This window comes from Pogoniulus pusillus, chromosome 16, assembly GCF_015220805.1.
Source record: "Pogoniulus pusillus isolate bPogPus1 chromosome 16, bPogPus1.pri, whole genome shotgun sequence".
NCBI lineage: Eukaryota > Metazoa > Chordata > Aves > Piciformes > Lybiidae > Pogoniulus > Pogoniulus pusillus.
The window spans coordinates 19,044,839-19,060,794 of record NC_087279.1 but is presented as its reverse complement, the minus strand read 5'-3'; the positions used below and the strand labels follow the sequence as shown (position 1 = coordinate 19,060,794).

At 48.4% G+C, this 15,956-nt stretch overlaps 1 protein-coding gene across 9 annotated transcripts in view; it reads left to right on the top strand.

The window, feature by feature from the left end:
* GRIP2 (glutamate receptor interacting protein 2) overlaps positions 1-15,956 on the top strand; it is a 348,398-nt gene that overhangs the window by 288,084 nt on the left and 44,358 nt on the right. For 7 of the 9 annotated variants that reach the window (XM_064156872.1, XM_064156873.1, XM_064156868.1 and 4 more), the window contains exons 8-12: positions 1,255-1,402; positions 2,132-2,301; positions 7,861-7,995; positions 9,155-9,307; positions 10,417-10,603. In XM_064156872.1, coding sequence (XP_064012942.1) covers positions 1,255-1,402; positions 2,132-2,301; positions 7,861-7,995; positions 9,155-9,307; positions 10,417-10,603 — 793 coding nt within the window. The remainder of the gene's footprint in view (positions 1-1,254; positions 1,403-2,131; positions 2,302-7,860; positions 7,996-9,154; positions 9,308-10,416; positions 10,604-15,956) is intronic. The other 2 variants (XM_064156865.1, XM_064156871.1) reach the window with 1 other exon arrangement.

Below are 15,956 nucleotides of genomic sequence, written 5' to 3'. Positions count from 1 at the left end.
CCTCCATTCTTCCTTGGGACTGGGGTAAGGTTGAGAGGGGTAGGGGGAAGGTGAAGGGGCATTGAGAGCCCCTCCTGGGGACTCAGGTTTCTGGGAGGGCTGTTGTGTTTCTGTATTACCTTGTGTGTTTCTGTCTATAACTGTCTATACTGTAAATATCTGCTTGTATATTGTCCTAGCTGTAAATAATAAGCTTCATTCATGTTCCCAGAGCAGGCTGAGTCTAGTCTGGGTGATTTCTAAAGTGTGGGGGGGCAGGGAACACCCAAACCATTACAAATAGTCTCACTTACAGCATCTATTAAGCAGAAATGCATCTTTTGAACATAACTTGCCCTAGTGTTGTCTGATGGGAGAGAGTAGGCTTCTGTAAGCCTGTGGCCAGGTAGTGCTCTGTTTCTGCTCCCACTGTTGCAGTGCAGGAGCTGGAAGAAGCAGGTGAGGGTGACATTTCAAAGCTGGTGCTGAAGCACACAGGAGATGACTGACTTGTGTGCTGGTTGTCAGCACAGAAGACTCCTGAGTACTTCAGAAAGGGAGATCTTGTTTCTTTGTGCCTTTTCATTTTTGTTTGTTTAGGAAGAAACTTATAGCAGCAACATCCTTCTGAGCTGCCTTTTTCCTGCTTTTGATGCTGCTGCTGAGACTGCTGCATGACCTGTGAGCAATCTCTGCCTCGATCTTGCTATTGAACCCCAAGAAAAGGGGTGGGGAGGTTGTTTCCTTGAGTGAATTGTTGTAGTGTCTCTGCACTTCATTGTCAGAGAGATTTTGTGCAGAAGCAGTTTTGCTTTGTGAGGAATGGAGCAAAGCTGGAGATGGGTAGGTTCAGGCTGGATGTGAGGAGGAAGTTGTTCAGCATGAGAGTGATGAGAGGCTGGGATGGGTTGCCCAGGGAGGTGGTTGAGGCCCCATCCCTGGAGGTGTTTAAGGCCAGGCTGGATCACACAGTATCACAGTATCATCAGGGTTGGAAGAGACCTCACAGATCAGGATGATGCTGTAAGCAGCCTGCTCTAGGGTAGGGTGTCCCTGCCCATGTCAGGTGGGTTGGCAGTGGCTGCTCCTTGTGGTCCCTTCCAACCCTGCCTGATTCTATTTTGCTTTTAAGTTACCACATGATGGAGTTTCAGGATGTCCAAACTACAAGCTTGCAGATGTAGGTGGCAAATCAATCCTGCTGGCCAACCCCTTGCATTTAGAAATGGGAAAGGCTGCATGAGAAGTGTCTTCAGATGCTCTCTTGTTTTGCAGATACTGTAGCAAATGCTTCAGGTCCTTTGCTAGTTGAAATAGCAAAGACTCCAGGGTCTACGCTAGGAATCACACTGACGACCACCACACACCGGAACAAGCAGGTCATTGTCATTGATAAGATCAAGCCAGCCAGCGTGGTGGACAGGTACAGATCTGAACAAGCTGCTTCTAGCTCTGCTTTTCCTTTCTCCACTTCCCAACCCTCCCTTTTGTTAGTTATATACCATTCTTCTTTGCCTTTCCTATCCACATGTTCATAGCACTAAGCATGCTAAAAATATCTGACCCAAACCCAGTGGACATTCGTCAGTAGGAATGAATGTAACTCAGTGCACGTGAAAGCTGAGCTCTGTTTTAAAGACCTCAGATCTCACTGCCCTGGAGCTGTGGAATAGCAAAAAAAAACCCCAAAACAAACCCAAACCCTGTTCTGGAAGCTTCCAGCTGAAGCCTTTTCCTGATGGGCAAGTCAGCTAGTCATCCTTTCCTGACGGGCAAGTCAGCTAGTGCACCTGGGGCTGCAGAAAGACAGACTGTTATGCAGCCCTAGCTGTGGTTAGTCATGCTGCTGAGCTGAACTTCTGGCTTGTAGGACTCAACTGCACTGCTGGGTGAGCCCTCAGCTATCCAGAGTAGCTATGAGTGGTTACTATTAAAAACTTCAAAGATGTTTCCTAAGCCACCAGCAGCATTGACTCAGGCATGAACCTAAGGTTCATATTGGTAGCAAAAAAAAAAAGGAGTTATAAAAAAGCCAAATCACATGAATTCACACAACAATCCACAGCTAGATTTTGTGTGTGTCTGCTCTCAACTGCAAGGACCTGGATTTTGGCCATGTTCATACTGAGCCCTCTTGCTGTTTCTCTTGCAGATGTGGTGCGCTGCGTGTTGGGGACCACATTCTCTCCATCGATGGCACGAGCACAGAGCACTGCTCCTTGTTAGAGGCCACCCAACTTTTAGCTGCCACTTCAGAAAATGTCAAGCTAGAGATATTACCTGTTCACCAAAGCAGGCTGCCTTTGAAGCCTCCAGAAACAGGTTTGTCCTCTGTGCAGACACTACTAGTTGCCCTCAAAACTCACTTGAAGACCATGCTGAAGTTCTTGCGGCTATTAGGTGCTGCCAACTGACTCCAAAGAGAGACATCTGTGTGTGTGTGTGGGGGGGAAATGTTTTGATGCATCATCTAATCACATGCATTTCTCTTCAAGGATGTGAATAGGAAAAAAGGTAACATCTGTGTTTGAATGAGGAAATTGGAGCTGGGAATCCCAGGGTTTTTCAGCATTGAGTGCTGTGCAAGCCACTTCCTCCGTACCTCAGATAAGAGACTTTGATGGAGAGGGAGGAAAACAACCTTGGTGCTGGTGAATGTTTTCATTTGCTGATGGCTGGTAATGCTCTGTGAGGGACATGTCAGTAGCTAGGCAGGGTCCTACTGAACTTCCTTAGGAGACAAAGCAGTAACCTGAGTGTTCATCTTCCAGGCTGTTTGAAAGACAGCTGTGCTCAAGCAGCCAAGGTTAGAATGAATGCATCTGTAGCTGCTGGTTTCCACCACCTCCTCCAAAGAAATACTGGGGAAAACCAGTCTGTCTCCAGTGAAACCAAGCCCAAAATGCCTCTAAATGTCATTAGGAATTCACTCTAGTAAGCATCATTATCGCCCACCTTTAGTTTCTCCTTCCACATGAGATGCTGACTCAAGCTGTCATATACACTTCATTGTGAACATAGCCTCAGTCCTAGGCAATTTGTTGCAACTCTTGGCTGCATTTTTGTTACAGTCAGTAGCAGTGGTTTCATAATTCAGGTGTTTTAAGTGTGGCTGCTCAGTACCAGCCCATTTTGCAGGCATTTTCAATCTCTTGTCTCTCAGAGACATGCATTTTCATAATGGTGCACAGCAGCTCTCAGCACAGCATCTTCTTTGCATTCTCTTCTAGGGTGATTTGGGGAAAGGAGGAAAACATCTATGTTGTCTCTTTAACATGCTGCAATGAAACACAAAATCTAATAACATCTCCATGTCTAGAAATAAATCTCTTACATGTCCAGTCCAATTTGTGCAGAATTAAAGCAGTTTAACAAGGAGGATAGATGACTTGACCTTTGTGCCCAAGGAAAAATAGAAAGCTATAATCCTTTTTCAATGGCTGTTACAGTGAAGCACTCTTCTCCTTCCATTAGTGCCCTGGTCCTAATCTTCATTTAGAATATATGCATTCAGCAGCAGCTTGAGAGAAAGAGGATTTATGAAAGGGCAGCTTGATGTGTTCAGAGCCTTTTTACCCAAGCTTTCATACGTCAGATCACTTTGCTGTGGCAGAACTAGAGAACACAAACTTGGGAGAGTAACTGCAACATATGGATAGCAAGGGCTGTAACACCTGATCCCACTTTTGGCTAAGTTCTTTAACGTGTGAAGGATGCCTCATAGAATCATAAAATCACTCAGGGTTGGAAGGGACCACAAGGAGCAGCCAGTTCCAACCCCCCCTGCCATGGACAGGGACACCCTAAGCCTAGAGCAGGCTGCCCACAGCCTCATCCAGCCTGGCCTTAAACACCTCCAGCCATGGGGTCTCAACCACCTCCTTGGGCAACCCATTCCAGGCTCTCACCACTCTCATGCTCAACAACTTCCTCCTCACGTCCAGCCTAAATCTCCCCACCTCCAGCTTTGCTTCATTCCCCCTAGTCCTGTCACTCCCTGACAGCCTCAAAAGTCCCTCCTCAGCTTTTTTGTAGGCCCCCTTCAGATCCTGGAAGGCCACAAGAAGGTCATCTGGGAGCCTCCTCTTCTCCAGACTGAACAGACCTAACTCTTTCAGTCTGTGCTCACAGCAGAGCTGCTGCAGCCTTCCCAGTGGTCCTGCTATGGACACACTCCAGCACGTCCACATCCTTCTTGTCATAGGGGCTCCAGAGCTGGATGCAGGACTCCAGGTGGGGTCTCAGCAGAGTGGAGCAGAGAGGGAGAATCACCTCTCTCCACCTGCTGGCCACACTTCTCCTGCTGCAGCCCAGACTCTGCTTGGCTTTCTGGGCTGCAAGTGCACACTGCTGGCTCATGTTGAGCTTCTCATCCACCAGCACCTGCAATTCCCTCTCCGCAGTGCTGCTCTCCAGCCACTCACTACCCAGCCTGGGTTTGTGCTAGGGATTGCCCCAACCCAGATGCAGGACACTGCACTTGGTCTTGTTGAACCTCATGATGTTAGCTTGTGCCCACCTCTTCAGCTTGTCCCGGTCCCTCTGGATGGATCCCTTCCCTCCAGCCTGTCTGCTGCTCCACACAGCTTGGTGTCACCAGCAAACTTGCTGAGGCTGCACTCAGTGCCTCTGCCCATGGCACCCACAAAGATGTTGAACAGGACTGATCCCTGAGGGACTTTGCTTGTCGCTGGTCTCCACTTGGACATGGAGCCATTGACAGCCACTCTTTGGGTGCAGCCATCAAGCCAGTTCTTTATCCATCTCATGGCCCACCCATCAAACCCATGTGTCACCAGCTTGGGGACCAGGATGTGGTGTGGGACAGTGTCAAAGTCCTTGCTCAGGTCCAGGTAAACAATATGTCTCTTAGAAGCCAGAGGTGTGTGATTTGAGATAGTGCTTGGGCTTGAACCTCCACCAGTGCTGATGGAGGTGATGGGGACAGGAAGGAGAGAGAGGTTCTTAGGTCTAGGGAGGTTCTCCTTCCCCTCTACTCTGCCCTGGTGAAGTTGCATGTGGAATACTGTGTTCAGTTCTGGGCCCCTCAGTTGAAGGGCAGGGAATTGACTGAAAGAATTCAGTGCAGACTGGCAAAGATGGTTAAGGGAGTGGAAAGGCTGAGGGAGCTGGGGCTCTAGCTAGGAGGAAGAGGCTGGGGGGTGTTCTCATTAGTGTTTATAAATATATGAAAAGAGAGTGTGGGGATGTCCAGTGGCAGGACAACAGGCAATGGGTGCAAGCTGGAGCACAGGAGGTTCCATATGAACATAAGGAAAAACCCTTTCACTCTGCAGGTGACAGAGCACTGCAACAGGCTGCACAGAGAGGTTGTGGAGTCTCTTTCACCAGAGACATTCAAAACCTGCTTGGACATATTCGTGTATGACCTACTCTAGGTGGTTCTGCTCTGGCAGGGGAGTTGGACTAGATGATCTGTGAAGGTCCCTTCCAATTCCTAACATTCTGTGAAGGAGAGCACTTTGAGTGAGGAGGAGCAGCTCACAAAGCAGTGCTCACCAGCAGTGCTGGTGTCACCAGCCACAGCACCATGCAGCCCATGGTGAGCAGCCCAGGAACTGCCAAAGTTGACAAACTGCGTTTGGACCTGGGAGGGACACTCTCTTCTGCTCCAGATAGTGAGTGCCAGCTCCACAGGCTGCTTTTTCTGAGTTTAGGGAAGCAAGCAGGAGGGTAAAGAAAAATGGGCCATGCAAAAGCAAACTGTTGTGGTTGGCAAGAGAGGGGAGCCTGGGGAAAGCATCTGTGTTGCTCATGCAGCCACATCCCTTCAGCACTGGCATTAGTGACTCCTTCCAGTGTGTGCCTGCATGGGGCCTGTCATTATCTATTTTTTTAAGTGGCTTCTCATGCAATCAAAACCTGGTCCTTGAGGAGCTGGAGAGGGATCTGAAGCTGCAGCAGCCATGTAAAAGTGTGCTCTAATGCCGAAGCCTGGGATTTGTCAAACTGAGTCTGCTTTCTCTGTGTCTCTGGGGGCATTTGGAGAGGTAGTGGGAGGATTATGCCCTGCTCACCACATCAACGGGAGCGGATGGTGCCCAGGAGCAGTGCTGGGATGGATGGGTTCCCTCAGGCAGGGATGATGTGTGAAAGCTGGAGGAAGGCTGTTGTAGGTTTTTTATCACAGAATTGTCCAAAATCTCTTCTCTTCCCCAGTGCACTGACAGATGAGTTTCAAAGGCACTGTTTTCTGTTGTCAGAGAGGAGCTGTGAATGTATAGACAAAAGGGAGAGATTTAATTACTATAAATGGATTAAATTACTTTGTGCTTGTGCCCATAAGCTCTGTTCCTCGTGTTCAGAGTGCTTCATTTTATTAACAACTTTCTTATTCTCTTGATACAGCTCCATTTATTACTTTGATTTTTGTTTTTAAGGGGTGCCTGGCTCTGACTTTACTCTTAAATCCACAAAATAGAAACCCCAGTGCTGGAAGGATGTTTTTCTAAGAGCTTGTTAGACTGAGTGCTAAACTCACTATGTGTTTAGCAAAGACTAAATATAACCACTGTACTGGTTGGAAAAGCTGACCTAAATGATTTGAAGCCCATGATGTATGCACACAAAATGGATAAAGGCACTAACAGATGTCATTAGATGACATCTCTGGGTGGACTCACCAAATAAACTGTTTCCACCCTTGGGAAGCTCTTTTAGTTTCAGCTCTGGTAGCATTTCTGCCCTCTTGAAGGATGCAGAGCCTGGAGGTTAGGTCTCATTCTAGGAGAGTGATTGCCAGTCAGTGTGAGTGGCTGTGAGATTAAGAGCTCTGGAACAAGCTGTTGTTGCCATCGTGCTTTGCTGTGGGATGCCATTCAGGCTGAGCTGAATGAAACAGATACTTGCAGTCTTGCTCATTAGAAAGAAGTTCCTTTTGGAATAAAATTGATTTAGACAGCATGGTGAAGAGATTCAGGAGGGAAAACCCAATGCTGCTGGGCAGGGAAAACCAACCTGACCCTGTGCTGTCTAGAGGTAAAGTGGATGTCAGAGCAGACAAGTGACCTATGCCTGGGAGGGTGTTTAAGGCACTTCAGAGGAGACTTGTGGCATTCTGACTTGATGTCCCAGAGCCACACTTCCTGGAACGAAGGATTTCCAGATGATGGATGTCACACAGTAACAGCATTGGCTGGGCTGGGATTAAGGTTGAAGTTAAAGCAGTTTTGTGCCCATGAACAGTGTCTGCCATGTCAATGCCATGTTTTAATTTAATAATGTTTGCCACACCGTTGGCGTCTTCTCCTGTGTCAGTGGCCCTCTGTAATTGCTTTTGTTCTGGTGAGCTGGAGGCAGACCTCCGCTACTCCTCTCTTTTCATCCATCCATATGTGCGTTCCTGGCCAAGAGCAGCCACTAACAATCAACAGTGCAGCCAAGTCAAGTGCTCAAAGCAGTCCTTGGCATGTGCAGAAGGCATTTTGCCTTGTCCCTGGGAGGACAGCTCCATCAGCAAGGTGGAAAATAGCACGAGGAAGTTTCACCGGTGCTGTTGGATAACACTGATGGCCTCTGTGGAGAACTTGTGGCTGGAGGGAGCTTCTGCACGTTGCACAACAGACTGCAAATGATAATGACATCTGTATGCTGTCAGCATGGCTTAGTCAGGCTGTTGGCTCAGGATGCAGGGCTTTTTGTGGGGAAGGGGTGGATTTCTGCCACTTTGCATCAAATGTCATGAGGTTACGTGGGGATGTGTTTTTGCTGCTGGTGCTTGACACACTGGTTGGGTCCTGGCTCGTTCAAAGCCTCTCTCAGGCTGTTCTGAACAATTTCCTGGCTTACACTTCTTACCTTTTCTTTTTCTTGCTTCTCCTCCCTGCCCATGGTGAACTGTGCTCTCCTGGATGCCATCAGTCAAAGTGCAGAAGAGTGACCACCACCACTGCTGGGATCCCTGTGTCAATTACTGTCACACCCACCACCCCGGGCACTGTAAGACACCCACTTGGAACCAGACGTCTGGACAGGATTACTGCAAATGTAACCTCAGTACATGGTGTTATCCCCCTCCTTACACCTGTGCATTCTCCTTGTGTCCCTTTATCTCCTTCATCCCCAGCTCCATAGCCTGGCTTGTCACTGATTTCCTCCTCGGTCACCTGGAGGTTTGTTTCCGTGGGTCCAGTGCTGAGATATCAAATCAGTATCTGCAGCCTAGCACACACAGCTTTGGTAACTGCAGCAAGAGTGGTGTGCTGGGCAGAGTCACAGTCCCACCCATCCTCTAACCCCAGACCCCAGTGCCTGGTTTCTTACAGCAAAAATTAGTTGCTGTGGGACAAGGAGGACATCTCTGTTGATGTGTGGAAACTTGATACGATAATGCACCCAGCTCAGCTCTGGGGCCACACAGCATCTTCCTGCTGCATTGTGGCTGCTTCACAACCTATAGATCTGCCTCCTGCAGGAAGCAAGCTCTCTGCAGCCCCAGATTTCTTGTCTTATGGCAGTGAGAGAGGGAAGAGGAAACATTGTTCTGTCTGAATGTTGGAAAGTAAACAAGGTAGCCTCATTGCCACCAGCTCAAGTTTCTCTTTTATATGTATTTAAGCGTCATTGATGCCATTGTGCCAAGCTGATGCTGGCTGTGCTGCATCCACGATGCATTTGTTGGTGGCCTAGATGCTGCAGTAACATGCAGCCCAGTCACTGGAATCACTGCACACCAGAGAGCTGTCTCCATCTGGAGTCCAGGCCTGGTCAGCTCTCCTGTAGCTGCAAGCCCAGGACAAGGTTCTCACGCCCCACATTTTAGAGATGTTACTTAGCCAAGTATCTGCAACAAAACCAGCCCAAAACATTCTAGTGAAGGAGAATCTGTGTGTCTAGCAGACACCTTTCTCCTCAAAGCAGCTCATGCCTTCAGCCCTACAGCTGTGCCTGTTGTTATGAAGACCACTGAAGCCAGAGATCATTTTGTTTCTTAGGATGTTTTGCAGTGACTATACCAAGCACTGCTGCAAGCTAAACCTCTGTTCAGAAACAAAGCACCTTCCCCTGAATGAAGCTGCTTTGGAGCTTGGAAGATGGAGCTAGCCAGCATGCATTAGGTGTCTGATGATCACATTGGGTATTTGATGATTGCATTAGGTCAATCCACTGCCACGCTTTGCTGTGCACATCTTTAACATGCTCTGTGTTCCCTCAGCTCTGATGGCTGCCAACTTCTCATCTCCCACCATGAACGCGCAGGGCTTCCCCTGCCAGAACTCGAACACGCTACCTCGCAGCTCCCACCCCATGAGCCCCCGCACCACCATGCTGAGGAGGAGACAGAAGAAGAAGGAGCACAAGAGCTCACGTAAGAGTGGAGGCTGGCTGGCTCTGGGTAGGATGGGGCTTGCATGCTTGCATTGTTCACGTGGGTTAGGAACTCTCTCCCCCTCACCATTTGGAGTTTACCAGACCAGCTCAGACAGCTTGGAGGTGAGATGAAGCTGTATTTACAGCAGGGCAAAATTTACAAGCATATGGATACAACATTTACAAGTATTTACAACCATATTCAAAGTAGAAATAATGCAGAAATCCAAACTCCCTCCTGGGCAAAGAAAACTGCTCAGGAGGGTTCAAAGCTACTCCCTCCACCTGCCCTTTTTTCCTGCCTCTCTATCTCAGACAGACAATAACAAAAGCAAGCAAAGCTTACAAAGCCAGCAAAGCTTAAGTGGTAATAGTTAGCTGAGATCAGAGAAGAGGTATTAGAGCAGATCAAAGGAGAAGTGACTTAAGGGAGCATAGTCACAGACCAGAGCGATTAGATCCAGCAACACAGAGCAGACTAAGTGAGGGAAGGTTGTTTGTGTTGTGGCTTTTTATCCCTCTCAGCAAACCAATGGATAATACAGATGTCATCATTGTTTTCTTTTCACAGCCAGTGATCTAAGTTCTCTCACTAAAACATTCCAGTTAGCCTCAAACCAGCACAGTTGTGCTTACCATTGACTGCTAGCTAGGATAGGAGCACTTATCTGAAGGCTGGCCAGGAGAGAGGGGACAGGCTCTGCTCACTTGTTCCCTTGGATAGGACAAGGAGCAATGGGTGTAAGTTGCAGCAAAAGAGGTTCTGCCTCAACACAAGGGGGAACTTATTTACTGTAAGGGTCACAGAGCACTGGCACAGGCTCCCCAGAGAGGTTGTGGAGTCTCCTTCTCTGGAGACTGTCAAGGCCTGTCTGGATGTGTTCCTGTGTGATCTGTGTTAGATAGGATTGTCCTGCTGTGGCAGGGGGATTGGACTGGATGATTTCCTTGGGTCCCTTCCAACCCCTAACATCCTGTGAGCTGTGATTAGTTCAGCCCTGTCAGTGCATCCTTGATTAGTGTCCCCACCACTGCCAGACCGAGGTCTGTGACCAAGTCTATGCTGACCATGGCTACCCTGACCCTCTGCATCTCTTCTCCTCTTAGTGTCGCTGGCCTCCAGCACGGTGGGTCCTGGTGGGCAGATAGTCCACACGGAGATGACAGAGGTGGTGCTCAGGGGAGACCCTTTGAATGGCTTCGGACTTCAGCTGCAGGGAGGCATCTTCGCTACCGAAACCCTCTCCTCCCCTCCTCTCGTCCGTTTCATTGAGCCCGACAGCCCGGCAGAGAGGTTAGAGACCTTGCCCTTGGATGCTGATGGTGCTGCTGCTGAACATTTCATGGTTTGGTTTGTTTTCTCTCCTCAGAGGCTCATTTAGATATTTACTATCATCCTTGTAATATCTCCCATTCTTCACTGGGCATGGTTTACTGTCACTGCCATTTCTGCACTCGTCGGCTGACCGTGGCCCCTCTCGCATCCCAGGTGAACGTCTTGGCACCGGGCTGCGGCTGTTCTGGGAGGAGGAGGAGGAGGAGGAGGAGGAGGAGGAAGGGAGTGTGTGTCTATGTGAGAGTGCCATTCCCATTCCTTTTTTCTTTTTGTTGGTTTTTTTTTTGGTTTGTCTCTGTTTTTTTGAAAGATAAAGCTTTTGTCTGGGTGCAGGAAGGGGAAAGATCTAAACAAGTGGCCCCAGCAAACTGTTTCCTGCCTGATTTTGTTGTAGCAGAGCCCAGCTATGTGAACTGGTCTTAAAGGCAAAGTTTTGAACCTCAGAGCAGGGCTTTGGCTGAGGAGCAGGTGGGTGTTGCATTTAAGCACCCTTGCTTTTGGCTCTATAATTCTGGGAAAATAGAACAGAAGAGGGGCATTAACTGCTGCATGTCACTCTGGGCACACTGGGGCCAATGACTCCTCTGGCAGCTGAGCCACTGCTCAGGACCTCTGGCTGCTCTGGCTAAACTTCTTCCAATACCCTTGCTGGCTGGATTTAAAGTCTGCTCAAGTGCCTGTGCACTACAACATAGATGCTTTCTAGCATTCTTACTAAAGGGACCAAGTCCCAGCATGGCTTGACTGTCTGCAGGGTGCAAAGGAGAGTTGGTTTTGTTAGTCAAACTAAAAATTGAGAGGTGAACGAGCTGGAACTTGTGCCTCTGTGATGGTTTTCTTTCCACTGGTGGTCCAGTGGGTGGAGGTGGTCCAGGGGTGATGGAGGTTCAATGACATGGTAGCACTCAGTGGCTGCTGCTGACCTTTCCTTGGAAGAAGTCCCTAAGGTCTTGTTCAACATGCACTAATGTTTAGTGTCCCCAAGCCAGCCTGGTAAATAAGCACACAAGGGAGTTATGACAGGGAAAACACCTCCAAAAGGAAATGCAAGTCCTTGTTGTGCAGATCATTCTCTGTCTGGTAGCTTCTCCAGGATCCCCATGCAGAGGCAGGGAGGAGCATGTGTGCCTGGCACTTGTGCCTGTGGGAGGACAGGGACAAGGGGCTGGCACGGGGAAAAGTGTCTTAAGTGATACAGGTTTCAAAAGCCTTTTATGCCTTTTGTTTGTTTCCAAACAGGGTTTAAAAAGGGAAATGGTGGCAATTTGGGTTTGCTTTTAGGCCTCTATTACTGGGGTGGTTTTTTCTTACTGGATTTTTTCTTTGCTGGATATTAGGAAGAAGTTCTTCACAGAGAGAGTGATTTCCCATTGGAATGGGCTGCCCAGGGAGGTGGTGGAGGCACCGTCCCTGGGGGTCTTCAAGAAAAGACTGGATGAGGCACTTAGTGCCATGGTCTAGTTGATTGGATAGGGCTGGGTGCTAGGTTGGACTGGATGATCTTGGAGGTCTCTTCCAACCTGGTTGATTCTATGATTGCAAAACACCAAACTCCTTTTATAAATCAGGCAACAACAAAGCCCGATGTCCCAGTGGAGGAGAGAGATGTGCTGAAGTCTGCCTGGCTTTGCCAAGCCTGGAGCAAAAGCAGTGACTTGTCCAGTTTTGCTTGGCTCTAAAGTGTCCACACTGCTCTCCCTCTTGGCTGCTCACCCAGTTGGATTCATGTTCTGGCTGTTGCCTTCTGCGTCTGGGGGCAAGGAGAAATCCTCTCTGCTAGATTTGATTTGGGGATTAAATCTCTGTGGAATATTTCTGCCTTTCCTAGACTGTGCTGCTCTTCCTAGCTGGCAGGAAAATACCAACTTCCCTTCCCATCTTGAAGTGATAAGTTCACTGAGCTTGCAGCAAGGTGGAAAAGGCAGTTTCATGTTTCCCTTTCACTTTTTGTTTCTTGCTGTTCTACAGGGCTTGTTTTCCCCTTCCTTCTGAGATACCTTACTCCTTGTTCTTGAGAGGTTCTGCTCTAACTGCAGCCATTAGAGCCATTTTTCTCCCCTTTACAGAGCCAGGCTCTCATCCCAGCTACACTCCTCCTTGTGCTGCTGTTACTGCTCTTTGCAGAACACAGGGTGAGAAGCATGGAGTGGGTGAGGAGCAAGGATGCCAGAAATAAGGCTTAGCATCCTGGGTCTGTCCTGCATGTTCCTGTATGGATCTGAACATGCAGTTGCACGATCCACAGCCACTCTGTCCATCTGGCTTGCTGTGGAGGAGCTGCTTCTTGGGCATCTAGTGAGTTTGAGTGCTACCAGGGGCAAGGGCAACATGACCCTCTTTTTAGGGAGGCTGGACTCCCTTGCATCCATTATCTGCTTCCTGCTAGCTTGTGGCAGACTGTTTGAAGCAAAAGCTCTCATCTGCTTGACTTGTGACTTACTTCACAGCCAATAGTTGGTAGCAGACCTCCCTCCCCACCTGTTTTGTTTCTTGGGTGTAAGATGAAGCCTTCAAATGAAAGAGTGATTCAGCCCCTGTTGTCAGTAGGTAGAGTGGAATAGGAAGGTGCCTGACATCTCTTCTTGGCTGCCTTGAAACACATCACTTTTGTGTCCTTCCTCCCCCAGCTGTTATTGACAGCAGTGAGAGATGGCTTCTCCATCCTGGTATCCAAAATCAATGCTTCCTGCTGAGTTACATGTTTCCTAGCTCTGCTCAGACACAGTTGTTTGATCATTGTGTTTCTGGTTTTTGGATATGAATAGTTTGCTGAAGGGAAATTTAGCAGCTGGGCAAAGCTTTGATCTCTGGGGGCTGGGACCCACCTGCCACCATGCACCCACACAGCTGTACTCACACACACAATGTGCATGCTGACCTGCACCCACCAACTCAGAGCCATGTAAAGACACAGTGGATGAGTTTCTGCAGCCAGCAATGTGGCCATGGACCACAGCTGCTGCTGCTCACCCCATAACTGGAGTGACCACACAGATGTTGACAATACTGAGTAAGATCTTCAGCTCATATCCTGCCCAGGGGTTATACATGCACTGCTCTGTGCCTAGCAATACATGTCCACTGCTCAGTTGCTGGTTTTGAGCCCAAGGAATGAGTCATGACAAAATGCAAATCTCTTCCCACCATGGACTCAAACACATCCGTAGGGCTGCTTTTCACTCCAGGACATGCTGGCACTCTTTTCTTCCCCCCTGACTTTAAAACACTTCCTCTCCCACAATCTCAAAGCACTTTGTGAACTCTGATGGTAAGAGTGCACATCTCTGAGACAAATGCAGTCTCCTGAGAAAGCCATGCAAAAGGTTTCTGTAGGCTCCCACAGCAGAGCCAAGGAGATGTCTGCAGGAGCCTTGCTGCCGAGGCTCTGCTCCCAACACAAGACCACATGACAGGTGGAAAGTGATGCCTCTGAAATGATTCTGCAGGGCTAAGAAGACACATCAGATCTCCTTGCACTTGTGAAGAGATCCAGAAGGTTGCAGCTTCACTCCACTGACATTTCTAAACCTACAAGTCTGAGGCTTAAGCAACTGTGATTGGCTGAGACTAATAGTAAAAGAAATCAAATACTTCTGACCGAACAGAACTATTGGCTGTAAAACCCCGAGGTAAATCTGCCTTGAGCTTTGTGAGAAGGGAACTCTGGGAGCTCTGGAAAGGTGGCAAATGTTTGCTTTGATGCCATGTAAATATCCTGTGATCTCCCAGCTCTTGTGGTCAAAAGAGTGATGACAACATCACAAGCTAAGCACTGAATTCCCAATGCTGTTATCAACAGTAGCATGTTCAGTCTTCATATGATGCTCATACAAAAATTAGTAGATGTGGAAAGAAGAGGGCACATGCAATATTTCCCACTGTATTTCTCATGTCAGAAATTTTGTTGATGGCTCTTCAGAATTCTAAAAGAGATCAAAGGTGCCTGAAACTAGAACAGTTAAGGTATGTAATAGAAATGTTCAATGAGAGAAAAAGAATCACAGAATCAACCAGGTTGGAAGAGACCTCCAAGATCATCCAGTCCAACCTAGCATCCAGCCCTATCCAATCAACCAGACCACAGCACTAAGTGCCTCAGCCAGGCTTTGCTTCAACACCTCGAGGGATGTTGACTCCACCACCTCCCTGGGAGGCTGTAGCCAGATGGTGGTTGGTCCCTTCTTTCAGGCAACCAGCAACAGAACAAGTTGTGCTGGGGGAGGTCTAGGCTGGATGTTAGGAGAAAGTTGTTGCCAGAGAGAGTGATTGGCATTGGAATGGGCTGCCCAGAGAGGTGATGGAGTCACCATTCCTGGAGGTGTTCAAGCCAAGCCTGGATAAGGCACTTATTGCCATGGCCTAGTTGATTGCCTAGGGCTGGGTGCTAGGTTAGCCTGGATGGTCTTGGAGGTCAAGCCAAGCCTGGATGAGGCACTTAGTACCCTGGTCTAGTTGATTGGACAGGGCTGCGTTCTAGGTTGGACTGGATGCTCTTGGAGGTATCTCCCAACCTGGTTGATTCTATGACTCTTTGAAGGGTGCTGGTCACCTTGGAGCAGCAGTGATACCTGTCTGATACTGATTCCTCCTTTGCAAAATGTGCGTTGTGGCCATAGCAAGAGATCTTGCAGTGCTGGAGGAGGCATCTCTGTTATAATCCTTGCCATCTTCATCCTTCTAAGCTGCTGTTTCCAAGTGCATCTGTGTGGCTGCATAGGCACAAGTGCAGGAAAGGACTGTGATTGAACTCGATGCAATTTATTCACAAGGTTGGATTCATTTATACACCGTGGCATTATCTGTCCTAATCCAAGTCTCCTTGAACAAACAGTTGTGAGTGTGCCCCTCTTAGAGCAGCCATCATTTTTCCATGGATGGCATGAACTCAGGCAGCAGCATGGATATCCTGCAAGTTTAACACCTTCTTTTTGGTAAAGTCACCTCCCTGGGCTCTCTCCAAACCTGCTCGTATTTCAGCTTATGATGAGTCAGCTGCAAACACTGTTGTGCAGTTTTCTTTGTCTGAATGTATTTTTCCTTGATAAACCTGGCCCTTCACATAGGTCCTGTTGTTTGGAGGTGAATGATACAGCCTGTGTCCATTGCCTGTGATGGTACCTTCCTGTGCCTGGAAGCTGTGGTACCATCGTCTCTTCCAATTGAATCAGATGCAAGTGACAAAGAGTGGCTGGAAGGAATAGTGAAAAACAAGCTGTCTGCTGTGAAATGTCAGTGCAAACTGACATCTAGAAAGGAGAGGGCAAAGGATGTGCTTGATTACTAAGCAGGAGAGGAACAAAGATTCTCTGGA